Here is a 15163-nt window from a genome sequence, read left to right on the forward strand (position 1 = left end):
TCAGTGACAGCACAAGCCCCCAGCACTAACTAGCCTGAGCAGTCTGAAGAAGTTCTGTGCTGACCCAGACATTCACAGGCATCTAAGAATATATTCACTCATCCAACAAATATTTATTGCTATTTTGATCCTAATTTTTGTCATATGCCATTCATTCTGACCCTTATAAGGAAAAACTAGATGAAGGATTAATAGTCTAGGTCAGGCTCCACGGGGTACTTTGTGATCTGTATGCCCTGTTTGGGGGAGCAGATACTCTGGGAGCCTTTGCATCCAAAGTGAGTGTGAGCTGTACAAAGATTTCCAAGCACCTTCATGTTTAGTCCCTTCTCAGTTGGCCAGGTTGTGGTCTTGGTACTTTCTATTTTTATTATGCAGACACACATTCATACCTTTTCCCCCTCATCTCAGATCCTAAGCTTCTGTGAGTCAAAGGGCCAGAGCCTATAATCATTTGGAAAGAAGTTGAAAGCAGTATTTAGACCCAAGACATTAAAGTGGCATGAACTATCAAAATCCTTGAGCCAGGGATGCCTGGGTGGCTCAGTTGGTTGGGCTACTGCCTACGGCTCAGGTCATGATCCCACAGTCCTGGAATCGAGTACCTCATCGGGCTCCTTGATCGGCGGAGAGCTTGCTTCTCTAGCTGCCTCTGCCTGCCACTCTGCCTGCTTGCATGTGCGCTCACTCTCTCTCTCTTTCTGACAAATAAATAAGAAAAATCTTTGACCCATTAAGTTCACTTCTAGGAATTTATTGTACACATACACACACACACACACACACAATCCATTTGTGTGTGTGTGTGTGTATGGTTATTTTAGCAAAATTTATAACAGAGAAGTATTAGAAATTGAAATATCTTTTTTTAAATTTTTTTATTTTTTATAAACATATAATGTATTATTAGCCCCAGGCATGGTCTGTGAATCACTAGGTTTACACACTTAACAGAACTCACCATAGCACATATCCTCCCCAATGTCCATCACCCCACCACCCTCTCTCCCTACCCCCCTCCTCCCTGCCCCCCTCAGTTTGTTTTGTGACATTAAGAGTCTCTTATGGTTTGTCTCCCTCCTGATCCCATCTTGTTTTGTTTATTCTTTTCCTACCCCTCAAACCCCCCATGTTGCATCTCCACTTCCTCATATCAGAGAGATCATATGATAGTTGTCTTTCTCCAACTGACTTATTTCACTAAGCATAACACCCTCTAGTTCCATCCACGTCGTCCCAAATGGCAAGATTTCATAGAAATCGAAATATCTTTCATTTGGGAAGTGGTTTAGACATTTGGAACAGCCAGCCATATATGCAATCCTATGCAGCCTTTTAAAAAAAAGGATACTTTAATAAATTATATTTAAAAGGTATAATATTAAGAGAAAAAAGCAAGGTACAGAACAGTGGATATAGGATGCTATTGTTTCTGTGGAAATATAAAGGGCGGACATTACATATTTTCTTGCATGTGCATAATCTACTGGGAGAGACTGGTTGGCTCCAGGGAGGGGTACTCAATGACTAGAAAATGGTGGTGGCAGAGAGATTTCTTTTGTATACTCTTTTTGTACCTTATGAATAATGAACCATGATAATATATTGCTTAAAAATAATTAAAATGTTAAATACATTAATTACAGGCACTCTGATGGTATTTCTACTCTTCCTATAAAAGGACCAGCACTATTCCATGTGTAACTGGACACAAATAATTAAATAGCTATTTTTCTCCAGAAAATGGTCAAGACAGGAATCGGTGTCCCCAAAAACTGATAACACAAATAAACAAGTCAGAGGACTTACTCGAGATCCTACAGTGAGCTATGAGTGTTTTTTTTTTTTTAATTTTATTTATTTATTTGACAGAGATCACAAGCAGGCAGAGAGAGATGGGGTGGGGGGAAGTAGGCTTCTTGCAAGCAGAGAGCCTGATGCGGGGCTCAATCCCAGGACCCTGAGATCATGACCCAAGCCCAAGGCAGAGGCTTAACCCACTGAGCCAGCCAGGCGCCCCACTATGAGTGGTTTTAACAGTGCGCTGGTACCCCACCTTCATCTGTCCAAGTGGAATTTCAGTTCTTGCTTTTGACCGTGTATGTCTGCTGTGTGACCTGGAGAGAAACTCTCTCTTTCCACTGAGTACCTTCATTTCAACGACAATGAGGTTGATTTCAAATTCCAGTCTTATGATCTCTTGAATAAAAAACCTACAATAATCTCAGGCCTCTTTTTATGATCACAACCACAATAATCCTTCAGATGCCTCTTCATCTGTTCCCTGATGACAGCGGATCATACGCTCCCAAGAGCAGAGCTTTGTCTCCAGAACAAAATTTCTGCTCTTCTTGTCACAAAACCTCCAGAGAAAAAGCATGACAGTGCGGAACACTTCAAGTTTATTTATTTGTTTTGTTTTGTTTTTTAAGGTTTTATTTATTTATTTGACAGAGAGAGAGATCACAAGTAGGCAGGGAGAGGGGTGGGGAAGCAGGCTCCCTGCTGAGCAGAGAGCCCAATGCGGGACTCGATCTCAAGACCTGAGATCATGACCTGAGCTGAAGACAGAAGCTTAACCCACTGAGCCACCTAGGCGCCCCTGTTTTGGTTTTGGTTTTTTGCTGTTGTTGTATTTTGGGGTTTTTTGTTTGTTTGCTTGTTTGTTTGTAATCTCTACACCCAACATGGGGCTCGAACTCACAACCCCGAGATCAAAACTCACATGCTCCTCTGACTAAGCCAGCCAGGTGCTCCTGTGCTGCACATTTCAATATGACACAGAGACCCTGGGACCATTTATTAAGCCAACAGGAAAGCTATTAACAAAAACCTTGAAGGCACCTAGGAAGACAGAGTAATCGCTTTTAGCATTAGGGGTTCTTATCCATTTTAAGTGAAGATCTGTGTCCAACATGCAGGTCAACGCAAAGATTCAAAGCAAAATTAAGTTTGCACCCAAAGAAGTAAGACTCTAGGTAAGCACTACATAAAAATAGAAATAATAAAAAGGAAAAGGAAAGGAAAGGAAAGGTCCTCCACGATGTTTCCTGTAACATTTTTTAGTTAGGAGACTACGTCCACCCTAGAAGACTAGCAAACTTCTTAAAGTCAGAAAAACATTTAGCGTTGTCATCAAATAAGCTGACAGTAAAGATTACTGTACAACTTAGTAAAAATAGACAGAGTTGCTACTGAGTGTCATGATGATTTGGAGTAAGTGACAAGCCGTTCACATACATGATACCATTGATGTGATTTCCATCCTGTTGAATCAAGCATTTCTGGGACCGCCGTAGAGCAGGTAGAAAGGACAGGAGCTGAGGGAAGGAGGAAAGGCTGCAATGGCCTCTGAGCCCGCTAACTGCATCTCTCTGCTCCTCGGCAAGGACTCACCCAGTGCCTCTTCAGTGCTAAGCCGCTGGCCTCCCAGGCTGCTTGAACACTGGGGGTCCAGGGGTGAGCACCACACAGATACAGTCCCCGGCCTCAGGGGCCTCATGGTCCAGCCGGGGAAGACAGACCACAAACAGCTTTTCATTTTTTGTTGACAGTTTCAAACACCTATTATGTACCAGACACTCTCCTAGGCACAGCAGACACAGCAGGAAACATGACCGCCCCTCTTCCCAGAGCTCACGTGCTGGTAGGGGAAAACAAATGAAAAGCAGGCAGGCAAATAAATAACTTTGGACAGTATTTAGGATGAAGGAAAGAAAGCCAAGCCTGGCACAGAAAGGGACTTGTGGGAGGGGAGCAGAGTGGACAGGGCTCCGGTCAGCCAGGGCGGTGTAAGTCACGGCAAGTCATTCCTCTGAGAAATTTGGGCTTATCTGAAATACATTGGCGGAACTGAAGATCCAGTATCATCTCTGCCACACATACTACATGTGTAATCTTGGAATACTCCTTGACTTCTGTCTCAGCTTCCCTCTCTATACAGTTTTGTTGTAATGACAGAGTTAACGCTGACAAAGCCCTTAGAACAGTGGCTGGCAAACACTACACACAATGTGATAAACATGAGCTATTATTAACTCCAGTCATTTATATACAGTGATTATCATGTACTTGGGCTTATCAGACCATCTTGTTTCATGTTTTCACCACATTTCTGTAATAGTTTAACTTTCTTTTCTGTCTAGCGGTGGTTTGATCAAGTTTCCCTTAATCCCACTGTCTGACTTGACAAATACATTGTTTCCATTCATCAATAATTAGCCCTAAAAATTTAAGAGATCTTTGACTTAAAATGTAAAATAGGTCAATGCCTCCCAAACAATACCAAGGGCCTCAGAATATCTTAAATATTCTGGCTTTCCTTTCCCACAGGCTATGGTACGGGGTAATACTGTCTGTCCACCCTATTTGGACCATACCACATTTTTCTTTCTTTTGGTTTGTCTTTGTTTAGATTTGCCAATGTGTTTACCAATTTCTTTGCTCAGAACTGCCTTTCGTATCTCACTCCTCTCCTCTGGGTTCTAGTCCCGTCTTACTAAAGAACATCCTTTAGCAAGTGCCCTCAACCTACCAAAATCTAAGAGTACAGCCCGGGTCTCTCGATCTATTATCTTGCATGACGAACACACAGGTTTAAACACAACTATCCCCAAATGTATCACTATATTCTTTTTCTTTGCAAGAAAAGCCCCAGCCCTGAACAGGGTAGGACTTTAAGAAACATATAATCATCTCTCTTCCACTTCTAGATAGAAAGCAGCAGTAGTCCAAACTGTATGATCTTGAAACACATCTAGGCAAAATGTGTCTCTATGAAGCCTGTGTTGCCAGATGCATAAGGATGTCAGCTGTCACATATGCAACATTAACCTACCTCCTCCTTCAGGTTTTCAGCCTACTTAGATAAGAACATGAACTGAAAATACAATAGAAATTGCTCTATACAGATTTCATGGTTTCAGAAATTAACGTTGTCAAGTAAGAATGTTTTTAGCAGATATTCTTCAGAATTCAAACTGTTGTATTTAACAGCTTCCTTCAACTACAAAATGTCTGAAGTGCATTCTGTGGTTCAGACATACTGTTTGGCACAGAAAAGTCAGGACTTCTTTAAATGCTATACATACAAAAAATATATAAAACTCCTACAAGATTGTGATGTGGTTCTTATGCAACCAAAATGAAGTAATAAACAATGCCATGTGAAGTCTGGGGTTTCACTTATGAAACTTAAAGAGTTTCAAAGGTGTAATACTGGGACCAAAAATGTCCTCTGCCTGCTGGTACTCCTGAGCCCCCCCGGCCCTCCATTCAAATAGACATTCATGAGAGTCTGCCAACTTTCTCACCTGTTCATCTGGCACCCAAAGCAGCTGGACTCTTCTCTGGACAGCACTAGAAAAATGAGAGCTCTAGAATCTTGCCAGAAAATGTATTCAGCTTGGCTATGGAATGCTATAAAAAGGTTCCCTAGCCATTGCCCTTGGAAAGCCTAAATACATTATTAGAATGCCCAAAGTATTTTGGCCTTTTGTTTGCTGATAACCCTGCAGAAATGTCTGTTGTTAGTCCCTGTCAAAAGTGGACCTATCAGGTTTGATAGCTAAACAAAAGGCGCAGCCATGTGTAAGATTTTGCACTTGCTGTGAAATTCCCACAAAGAGCTCCAATATATTTCTTAGTGACCATTATTTTAAAGCACAGACCAAATTCCCTTTAGAATTTAATATCCTAATGTCCTCTCTTTTGAAAAAAACCTGCCCATATATTTTGTTAAAAGCTAATGTTTCAACAATTACATTTCTGGGAATCTAGCTGAAGGAAGTAATTGTATTATTATTCATAACTTGGAAAAACTGGCAGTAAATTCAACATCCAGGAAAAGAAGACTGTAAATGTGGCACATGATCCAGATGGGTTCATGTCACAATACTAAAGAGTATTGATAATGTACTGTGAAAGTGTTCTGTGGCAAAGTGATAAAAGCCCTGTGTGTGTGTATGCAGCATGGAGTCACTCCTGGCTGGGTCACACGTCATTCTGACTTGTCCAGCTTGTCTGACACAGTTGTGAAGTTAGCGGACACACAGGCACTGATTTGCATATATTTACTTCAATGAGTATTTTAGTATTTTGTATTCTGGACCAAAAAAGTGACAAGATACACGCACAGTTTCTGGGGTTGAAGACATAGAGGGTAAAGTGGGACTATGGTGATTAACCCCTTGGACTGATTTTTAAGCTTCTTATAGAGCTTATGGGGAAAACAAAATCCCTTTATTATGTATTTTCATAGGGTCATGTACCTCTGCTTTATTTCACTTATCAGAATGATAATCTGTGTAATTATGTAATGTCCATCTGCCCATTTGGTCTATCAGTCCCATTAGGGCAGGGGGTGTGTAGGGGGTGTGTGTTCTGAACTATACTACCTGCCAGTCATGACAGCCACGGAAAGGCAGGGGAGGGAAAGAAGAGAAGGTAAAGGGGGAAAGGGAAAGCAGCAAAATGTTTATGAAGGATACAGTGGTTCCAGGGGATAGCACGCACTATCAAACTAGGGGAACACATTTTCATTGCTTCCACTTAGAACACAGCAAGGCCAAGAATCAGTGAAATCAACAGGAAGGGGGCAGAGGGATGACTTGACACACGGCAAGTCAGGACATGGCAAGTCAGGGTTCTCTAGCAGGATGGGCAGTGTGAGAGAGCACTGGCAAGGGGGACAGATGCCCGCAGCACTGTGGCAGGAGAGCAGCAACATACTGAGGCATGGATTTGTTCCTGTACTTTCAGTAGCCTGAAGCCAGGGATAGCTGGACATATGGGGAAGGGGCTAGGGAAATGTCCCCAGAAGGCCTAAGGGTAGCTGGGGATGTGAGGCCAGTAACAAAGAGATGTCAGTGCTGGTATGACCTATTTATTACCTCAATCGGCTATAGCTAAGGCCATCTGATATGCCCCAAAACTAAAACCAAAGAAAGTTAAAAGAATGGTCATGAATTCAATGGTTGTGATGGATTTCCCCCCTCTAATGTTCATAATTAGTTACTTTTATCATAAAAAGAAACACATAATAGGAAAAGGTGTGTTTCACTTGAAGAATTATTTTCTTTTAGCAGATACTAAGAATTTTATAATCCACTGCTTCTGCCTTTTCCCAAGTTCTAAGAAAACTCAAGAATCAAATTTTGACTTCAACCATAGCAACAATTAGTGAGATAATCTAGAGAATTGCCTTCTTCTCATTCTATAGGACTGAGGGCCACCAGGAAAAAAAAAAATCTCCAAAATCTTCTCTATTTTTTTTACTCCTGTTGACAAGAATCTTTACCACACTGGGGAGGAAAATTTTTTCTTTAGCCTTCAGATTCTTCCAGCTGGTATAACAAGTTGACAAGAGACAGATTAGCAAGAGAAAATCAAATTAATTTTATATGTATGGGAATCCCACATACATTGAGAGGTTTAAAGACAGAAAGGAATGGGATAGAGGCCTGGGGTTCCAAATTCACAGGGAAATAAGAAAAAGATCAGATGCTTTAGATGTAATGAGATGTTTATCTGAGAAAGGTTACACAGATAAAATTTTATCTCTGGTATTAATTCTAAATCTGCGAAAGATCCCCAGTTTAAATTCTTCCAGGTAGTTAAGGGAATTGGCAAAAAGTTTTTGGGCCTACAGGGTCTCAATTGCTTTAGCTCAATTACCACGTGCCAAAGGGGCACATTTTAGGGAGACCTGCTCTAAAGCTCTACAACCACATGAGTTAGTTCTTAAATATCCACTGTTGTCACTACACTGTTCACGCTGTCATGTGTATGAATTACTTCTTCAATGAGACCAGTGACTCTCAATGAGAGGTATAAAGAAGAAAGAAGGGATTAGAAGATGAAAGCATGGCCTGACAGCCATGCTGTCAGGGACCTGGAGGTCCCCTTCTGGACGACACAGCAGCTTACCTGCACCCTCCCCAAACCATAAGCATCGCTGCCATTGTGGGATGACATACCCACAGGAGATGTTATACCCTCCCTAACTACCCTTAAGGGGTAAAAAGAATAACCAGTGATGAGATCATTTTTTCACTAAAAAGATGAACTTTGGAATCAAAAGCTTATTGGCTTCAATCCTGAATTTCACACTTAACCTATGTTCCTCATTTTCAAATGGATATAAAAATCCCTTTCTTTCAATATATGAGTATTAAATGTATTCTAAATGCTAATATATAGAGCTCAGTAAATACCCTTTAGGCATTATTTTTCAAGGAGATCTGAGAGCTTCTCTACACAGGAGTTTCTCAATCTTGTCACCACTGACAATTTTAATGGACCACGTAATTCTTAATTGGGGGGGACGGGTTGTGCTATGGGCTAAGTTGTGTTCCCTGACCCTGCCACTCATATACTGAAGTTGTAAATCCCAGCACCTCAGAATGTGAATGCACTTGGAAACAGGGTTTTTAAAGTGATAATTACAGTAGAGTGAAATTATATTACTGGGCCCTGATCCAGTATGATTGCTGTCCTTTTAAGAGGCGATTATGATACAAACATGGGCAAACAAAGAGGAAAGATCAGCTAAGGACACAGTAAGAAGATGGCCATCTGCAAGCCATGGAGAGAGATCTCAGAAGAAACCAACCCTACTGACTTTATCTTAAACTGCCGCCCTCCAAGAACTGGGAGGGAAAAAAAAATTCTTTTGTTTAAGCCACCCAGTCCATGGTGCTTTGCTACAGCAGCCTGAGCAAACGCTGCAAGAGGGCTACCCCGTGTGTTGTAGTATGTTGAGAAGCATCCTTGGTCTCTACCCACTGATACTAGTGGCAATCCCCTAACACCACAGCTGTGACACCCAAAAATGCCTCCACACATTGCCAGATGTCTCCTAGGGGCAAAATCTTCCTCTCTGCCCTACTGAGAACCACCATTTCAGATGGCCTCTGGTCACCTCTGTTTTCCCAGTACTCAGTGATATGGGAACAAAGGCAGAAAAAAAAACTATTACATTTCCTTACTACCTGTAGCCCATTGACAAGTCCTTTAAACAGGCAGAGTGGCATTCCTCTAGGAACTCAGCTGCTTTGATGTTAATATTTTGCTAAGGGCAAAAGACAGTCTTAATCCGACCCCCAGGTTCCTATAAATCTACTTTAACATATAAAAATTCCCTTGGTGGGGTGCCTGGGTGGCTCAGTGGGTTAAGCCTCTGCCTTCAGCGCAGGTCATGATCTCGGGGTCCTGGGATGGAGCCCCGCATTGGGCTCTCTGCTCAGCAGGGAGCCTGCTTCCCCCCCTCTCTCTGCCTGCATCTCTGCCTACTTGTGATCTGTGATCTCTGTCAGTCAAATAAATAAAATAAAATCTAAAAAAAAAAAAAAAATTTCCCTTGGAAACTTCCTTTATCTCTACCCCCACAAGATACAGGTTGGCAATCATCCTCCAAGCATATGAGCCACCAATACACACCTGAAAAGTCTCATGACTCAGTTTTTACTGAAGAGTAATAAATGACCTTTTCCTAACTAGCCCCTTTTTCTAACAACAGCTGCCCCCTCAGAATCCTGGAAATCTTGTCAAAATACCTGGGAGGCTTATGCTATACCTACCCACCCCCCAACTTGATAGTATATAATGGGCCACTCTTCCTGACCCCAGTGCAGTCTTTCTGCCCACAGGTCCTCTCCCTGTACTTTAATGAAACCATCTTTTTACACCAAAGACATCTTAAGAGTTCTTTTTTGGCCCCTGGCTTTGAACCCTAACATCATTCCTACATCACTCAGCACAATGATGGCTACCTGATGAAGAAGATAATCAAAAATCTTCTGAATAAAGTCACTTGCCTGACTCCCTATCATGGGTCTCACTACTCCCTTGCAAAATCTTTCGTTGTGTTTAAAAGGAAGAAAAAGGAAAAGAACTAACAGGCCCCAAATGGAGTCACTTGCCCCCACAACAGCAACCAAAACTTCATTGCACTGCCAGGATGTGACCTTTACCCAGCCGATCTGGAATTTCCTGATCAGCTTTACTGACATCATCTGCATCTAGTCTTCCCCCAAAGGATGAACTTGCCTACACCAATCCTTTCTTTTCTTTTGCTAATGGCTTCAGTCCTTCCTTCAACCTTGTTTCTGCCTTTAAAAACTATCCATTTTGTACAGCAACTTGGCTCCTTTCTACTTGTAGATGGGATGTTGCCTGATTCATGAATCCTCGAATAAAGCCAATTAGATCTTCACATTTACTTGTTTGGATTTTGTTTTTAACAGCTGCAATTAAAGTAGTAATTACTTCCAGTTTAATTTATAGTAGGCTGTGCAATTTTTATTGGAACAGTTTTCATTTTAGCATAATTTCTGGCAATTCAGTGACGTAAATATCACATCAATGTTAAACCTTATTTTAGTTGATATTGCTCACTTACCTCATATCAGATCCTTTGAAAGATTCAGTGAGTAGTGCTTTTAGTTTCCTTAATGCACCACTCATAATTTAGCAGATGAAATGACTATGACAAATTCTTAAATAACCATTTGAAGCTCAGGGAACTCAAAAAGAAAACAAATGGCCAAAGTCAATGGAGACATTCTTTGGAAAGGGGGACACAAATGTCTCTCTGGTACATTCATAAATTTGTTTTCTTAGCACTGGCTCATGTGCTGTCATATTATTTGAACAGTGATGTGTTTGGGCCGGGAGTGATGTGGGGACAGGGGTGGAGAGGACTGACTCTGGGATGCTGAAGAATGGCCTTAGGAACTCTGGAAGAACTGGGAACTGGTGGACATTTTGCACAGAGACAATTTCTGACCAAGTCTTTCCATTGATCTGCAGCTTGTACTCCACTATTCATAAGACACTATTTCCAGAACATTATTTTAAATTGATACAGTCTATTCATTTTCAAATTCATTTATTGCATTCTTTTTGTTTAATAGCTTGGAGTCAGAGTAGTAAAGATCTGATTTACCCAAGTGAAAAAGGAAAAAAAAGATTAATATCATTTTGAAGTGTCATTTCCAAAGAATATGCCAATGTTTCAAAGTTAGTGTTTGTGACTTTTAGTTTCAATACTAACATCCTACTCCAAGTGACAAACGACTACATTAAAAACTTGGGCAATGACCATCACATAACTGCTGTGACAGGCATGCTGGCATCCGGGCATCAAGGGCTGATAAGCACCAAAGTGGTGCTGCCTTTCCAGAAATACAAAGGCTCTTAACTCCTCAGCTGTTCCTTGTAAGAGAGGTTGAAAAGAATCCTTTTCTCAAGTTAATTTCTTGAGAAGAGGAGAATGCTTTGAGGAAATCCTGAAATTCAGAAACAAAACCACACAAAACTCTTTGTCAAGATCTTTGTATACTCTGCAAAGTCGGCAGATGTGCAGATGTCAATATTTTTAGACAGAGATGCTTTAGAGACAGTGAGTAATTGACCAAGTGAGGGGGTTTTAGAACTTATTTTTCCCAGGAAAGGCAAAACGTATGAAAATCAGCTAACTATCATATTGAGAAGTCAACACTTGGGCATTTATGAATATGAAGTCTATGTGGCAACCCAAAGCGCCACACTCCAATCACCACACTGGAAAGGTCAGCAAAGCCCTCACTAATTTTTATTCCGCTTATTTCTCGGCTCAATCTCAGCACCCTCTGCTGATCTGGTACGACGATTCTGTCTTGGACTCATTTCTGTGTCTTGAAGATCACTTCTGAAAACAGAAAATAGGAAAAAGCATCTCAGAAAATAATGATGATTATTCTACAGCAGCTTCTAGTTGACAAGTGCTTTCACATACACTAGACAGTTCTCTGCTCCACTGGCAAATCTATAGTAATTATTATTACTGTTATTATTATACACATTTTATAACGGAGAAAATAGTGACTAAGCAAAGATTACAGGCCGTAAGTGACAGAAGCAGGAACTGAATGCCTTACGAATCAAAATGTAGACTAGCTTAACATGAAGAAAACTGGGGAAAAAAAAAAAAAAAGTGCTGGTATCCTAACAAGACAAAGTCGGTGTCTAACAAAATCATTCTCGTGAGCCTGTCTGAGAGCTGAGGGTGTAAGGTAATCAAGAAAACAAATTCCAAAGAAAGATAAGTCCCATGAAAGAAAGGTGGGCCACATAAATTCTGTCACTTTTGACACAGAACTGGGAGAAAGGTGGCTGTTGTACAACCAGGCAAGAGGACATGAGCTAACATTTTAATGAATTCTGAACTATGGGCTGGTACTGAAGGCCCCTGACACAAAGGATAGGCCACATGCATTGGCAAGCTCTTTTCCAGAAGCTCCGAACAGTGCTCATAAGAAAGACTGGGAGCAGGGTAGGAGACTGAGGAAAGCCCACTGTGGTGTCACAGGATAAAGCTGGTGAATGCGGGTGACAGGGATCAGGCAGAAAGTCCTACCTCTTCTAGGGACTCTTCTCTCCTATGAACTGAGAGCTTTCCGCTGCTGAGGGAAACTCACTGGCTCACAGGAACCAGGCAAAGATCTACTATCTCTATAGAAGGGGCACAATGTTTGAATGGGAAGTCTGCTTGAAAGGGAAGGATAGGAAATAATTTGCAAGAACACTGCAAAGTTTCTTTGCTGCTGGGGAAATAGAAATAAAAATCTTTACTCTGGAGGAAGGGCAGAAAATCATCTTGGGCTGGTGATCTCAAACAACACCAAGCAAAGGCTTGGGCAAGGTAGTCTAACTAACAAGGGAGGTGGGAAAGATGGGAAGAGAAAGCTCCAACCCCGAGATCCAGGCACACAGGGCCTGCCCAAGACTGTAGCTGGAACAAGACAACAAGAGAGCCCCAGCAGGCTCCCACCAGGAGCCAAGCACCAAGTAATAGGCAGTAGCAGTATACTGCTGAGGGAGAGGTGTAGACATGGAGAGTTGCACCTCTGGAATGCAGGCGTGCAGACAAGGCTGAAAGGTAAATGAGAACAAAATCAGAGAACAAAAGCTTCCCACAATCCAGCCCCCATACTAAGCACAAGGTAAAATTAGTCCACTGGTTGAGGAATTTGATGCCTCTGATACACTGAAGGTCATGGTAGGAACCAGGAAATTCCAACCTGGTTCAACTTCCCACACTAATGGCCTATAAGAAGCAGCATGCTGTTTCCAGGCACAAACCCTATTTTTACCTCAGTATCTAAGGACCTCTGCAAGATGTCTAGCATCCACACAAGATGTACAATGCACAAAGAAGAAACACCAAATAAAAAGTCCACTGCCAAGATATAAAGTAACCAAGAGACACAGACAGAATGACCCACATGTTGGAACCATCAGACTAAAACTTTAAGTAACTACGATTAATATGATAAAGGCTCTAGGGATAAGCTGGAGGATATACATGGAGAGATGGCTCCAGAGGTGGCTCTGAAGGACAAAGTTCATTACTGTCCCTCCCTCTCTGTAACTCCCAGAGTCTAAGAGGTTCCTCCTCTTAGAAGTTACTCTTTCTCCCCCTCCACAAAACCAGCCTGTGCCTTTTTATTAGCTGTAACTGTACCTTTTCCTCAATTTCCTCAAAAAGTTTATTAAACTTTTCGGAGACTCATTATGTCCCCCCTTTGACACATGTGGGCCATAGTAAGAAGACTCAGTGAGTACTGCACTCAGGCAAGTCATCACTAGCCTTCTGATTTAGGACAGGAGTTGGCAAACTCTTTGTGTAAAGGATATTTTGGGCTCTGAGGGCCATACAGTCTGTTGTAACCACCCAATTCTGTTGTAATTGTGAAAAGAACCAGATCCAATAGATAAACAAATGTGTGTGGCTATGTTCCAATAAACTTTATCAACAAACAGACAGCAGGCCAGACTTGGCCTAAGGACCATAGTTTGCTATCCCTGACCTAGAACCGTATCAGTCCAGAAAGTGAATCCAATAAGTTGAATCAGAATTAAGTGCGAATCCACTAGGACACCCCCTCCCCGCCCCCCGCCTGCCAAGCTGCTACCCAGAGGAGGTACCAATCTGGCCATTACACAGTTGCTGTTAGGAGAAAGAAAGAAACATCATGCACAGGAATAGTTAAGAAGGAACCCTGAGTTTCTGAAATAGGAAAATACATAACCTCAAAACCCTTTCTGTCCTAATCATTACCCAGAAAGTGGCCAAAAGGAAAGGATTCCTTTCTGGAGACAGCAGCATTCAGTGACCAAATTTCCTTACTAAGATATATGGACTAGAAGGTGAGGGAGTTGACATTTTTAAAGGAGGCCATTCCAACACTCAGTAATATTATGCCTACAGATTGTAGGGAGGATAAAAAGTCTAGCGAATCCCTTGACCATCAGCCCATTATTGATTACAGTCATTTCCTTCAAAGAATGGGCCCTTATTATTGATACGTACGTGAATGACCCACATGGCTCACTCAGCACCATTCAGGTTTGTAGCCTCAAAGAAGGAGATCCACCACTCTGTGGCTTCATGACCACTTTTATGACCTGTTTAACCTTAATTACTTCTTTAAAGGCTCCATCTCCAAATATAGTCACATTGGAGGTTAGAGCTTCAACATATGAATTTTAGGGAGAAACAATTCAGTCCATAAGAGCCTCCATGGATTAGGCCATTCAGTTTTGAAAGAATCTAATAGCAAGCAAATAGCTATTTTTCAAAAAGGTGTATAACTTGTAGCTATGCTAGGCTGGACACAAGTCCAAAATCCCAAAGGGTGCCTCTAGGTGGAAGCTGCCTCCTTTCTCTGAGGCTCTAGGGAAAATCATTAGTCTTAAGACTTGTAGCTATAAAGGGTGATTAGGGTTGTGGGAACTCAACTCACTTCTCTGTGTTTGGCTCTTCCCTATCAGGGAGAATTTGCTCTGGCATTTACTGGATATAGAATTATGAGTACATAACCCATTAATTCCTACACACATACAAATTTAAAAACAATAGTATAATGAATTAGCCCAAAGGGCCCCATCTACAAAGTCACATTACTTCCCTTCCCCATTGTGAGTCTTACCCAAACCCCATTAAATCAATTCAGATGCTTCCTTTTCCCACAGGACAGGGTAGGATGGTGAATCTGGTACCTATATCCAATAGAACCACAAAATCCCTTCCCAAAGTTCAGCAACACATCCAGACGGGTACGGATAGCCTTTCATCTCCCTTACGGACAGGGGAACCTCAGCACCACTTTTTTTTTTTTTT

At 41.6% G+C, this 15163-nt stretch overlaps 1 protein-coding gene across 1 annotated transcript in view; it reads right to left on the bottom strand.

Annotated features, from left to right (window-relative positions):
• Positions 1–10871: 10871 nt before the first annotated feature.
• RAD18 (RAD18 E3 ubiquitin protein ligase) overlaps positions 10872–15163 on the bottom strand; it is a 105753-nt gene continuing 101461 nt past the window's right edge. Inside the window, exon 13 of the mRNA XM_059387891.1 lies at positions 10872–11689. Coding sequence (XP_059243874.1) covers positions 11587–11689 — 103 coding nt within the window. The 3' untranslated portion in view covers positions 10872–11586. The remainder of the gene's footprint in view (positions 11690–15163) is intronic.

Source organism: Mustela nigripes, chromosome 2, assembly GCF_022355385.1.
Source record: "Mustela nigripes isolate SB6536 chromosome 2, MUSNIG.SB6536, whole genome shotgun sequence".
NCBI lineage: Eukaryota > Metazoa > Chordata > Mammalia > Carnivora > Mustelidae > Mustela > Mustela nigripes.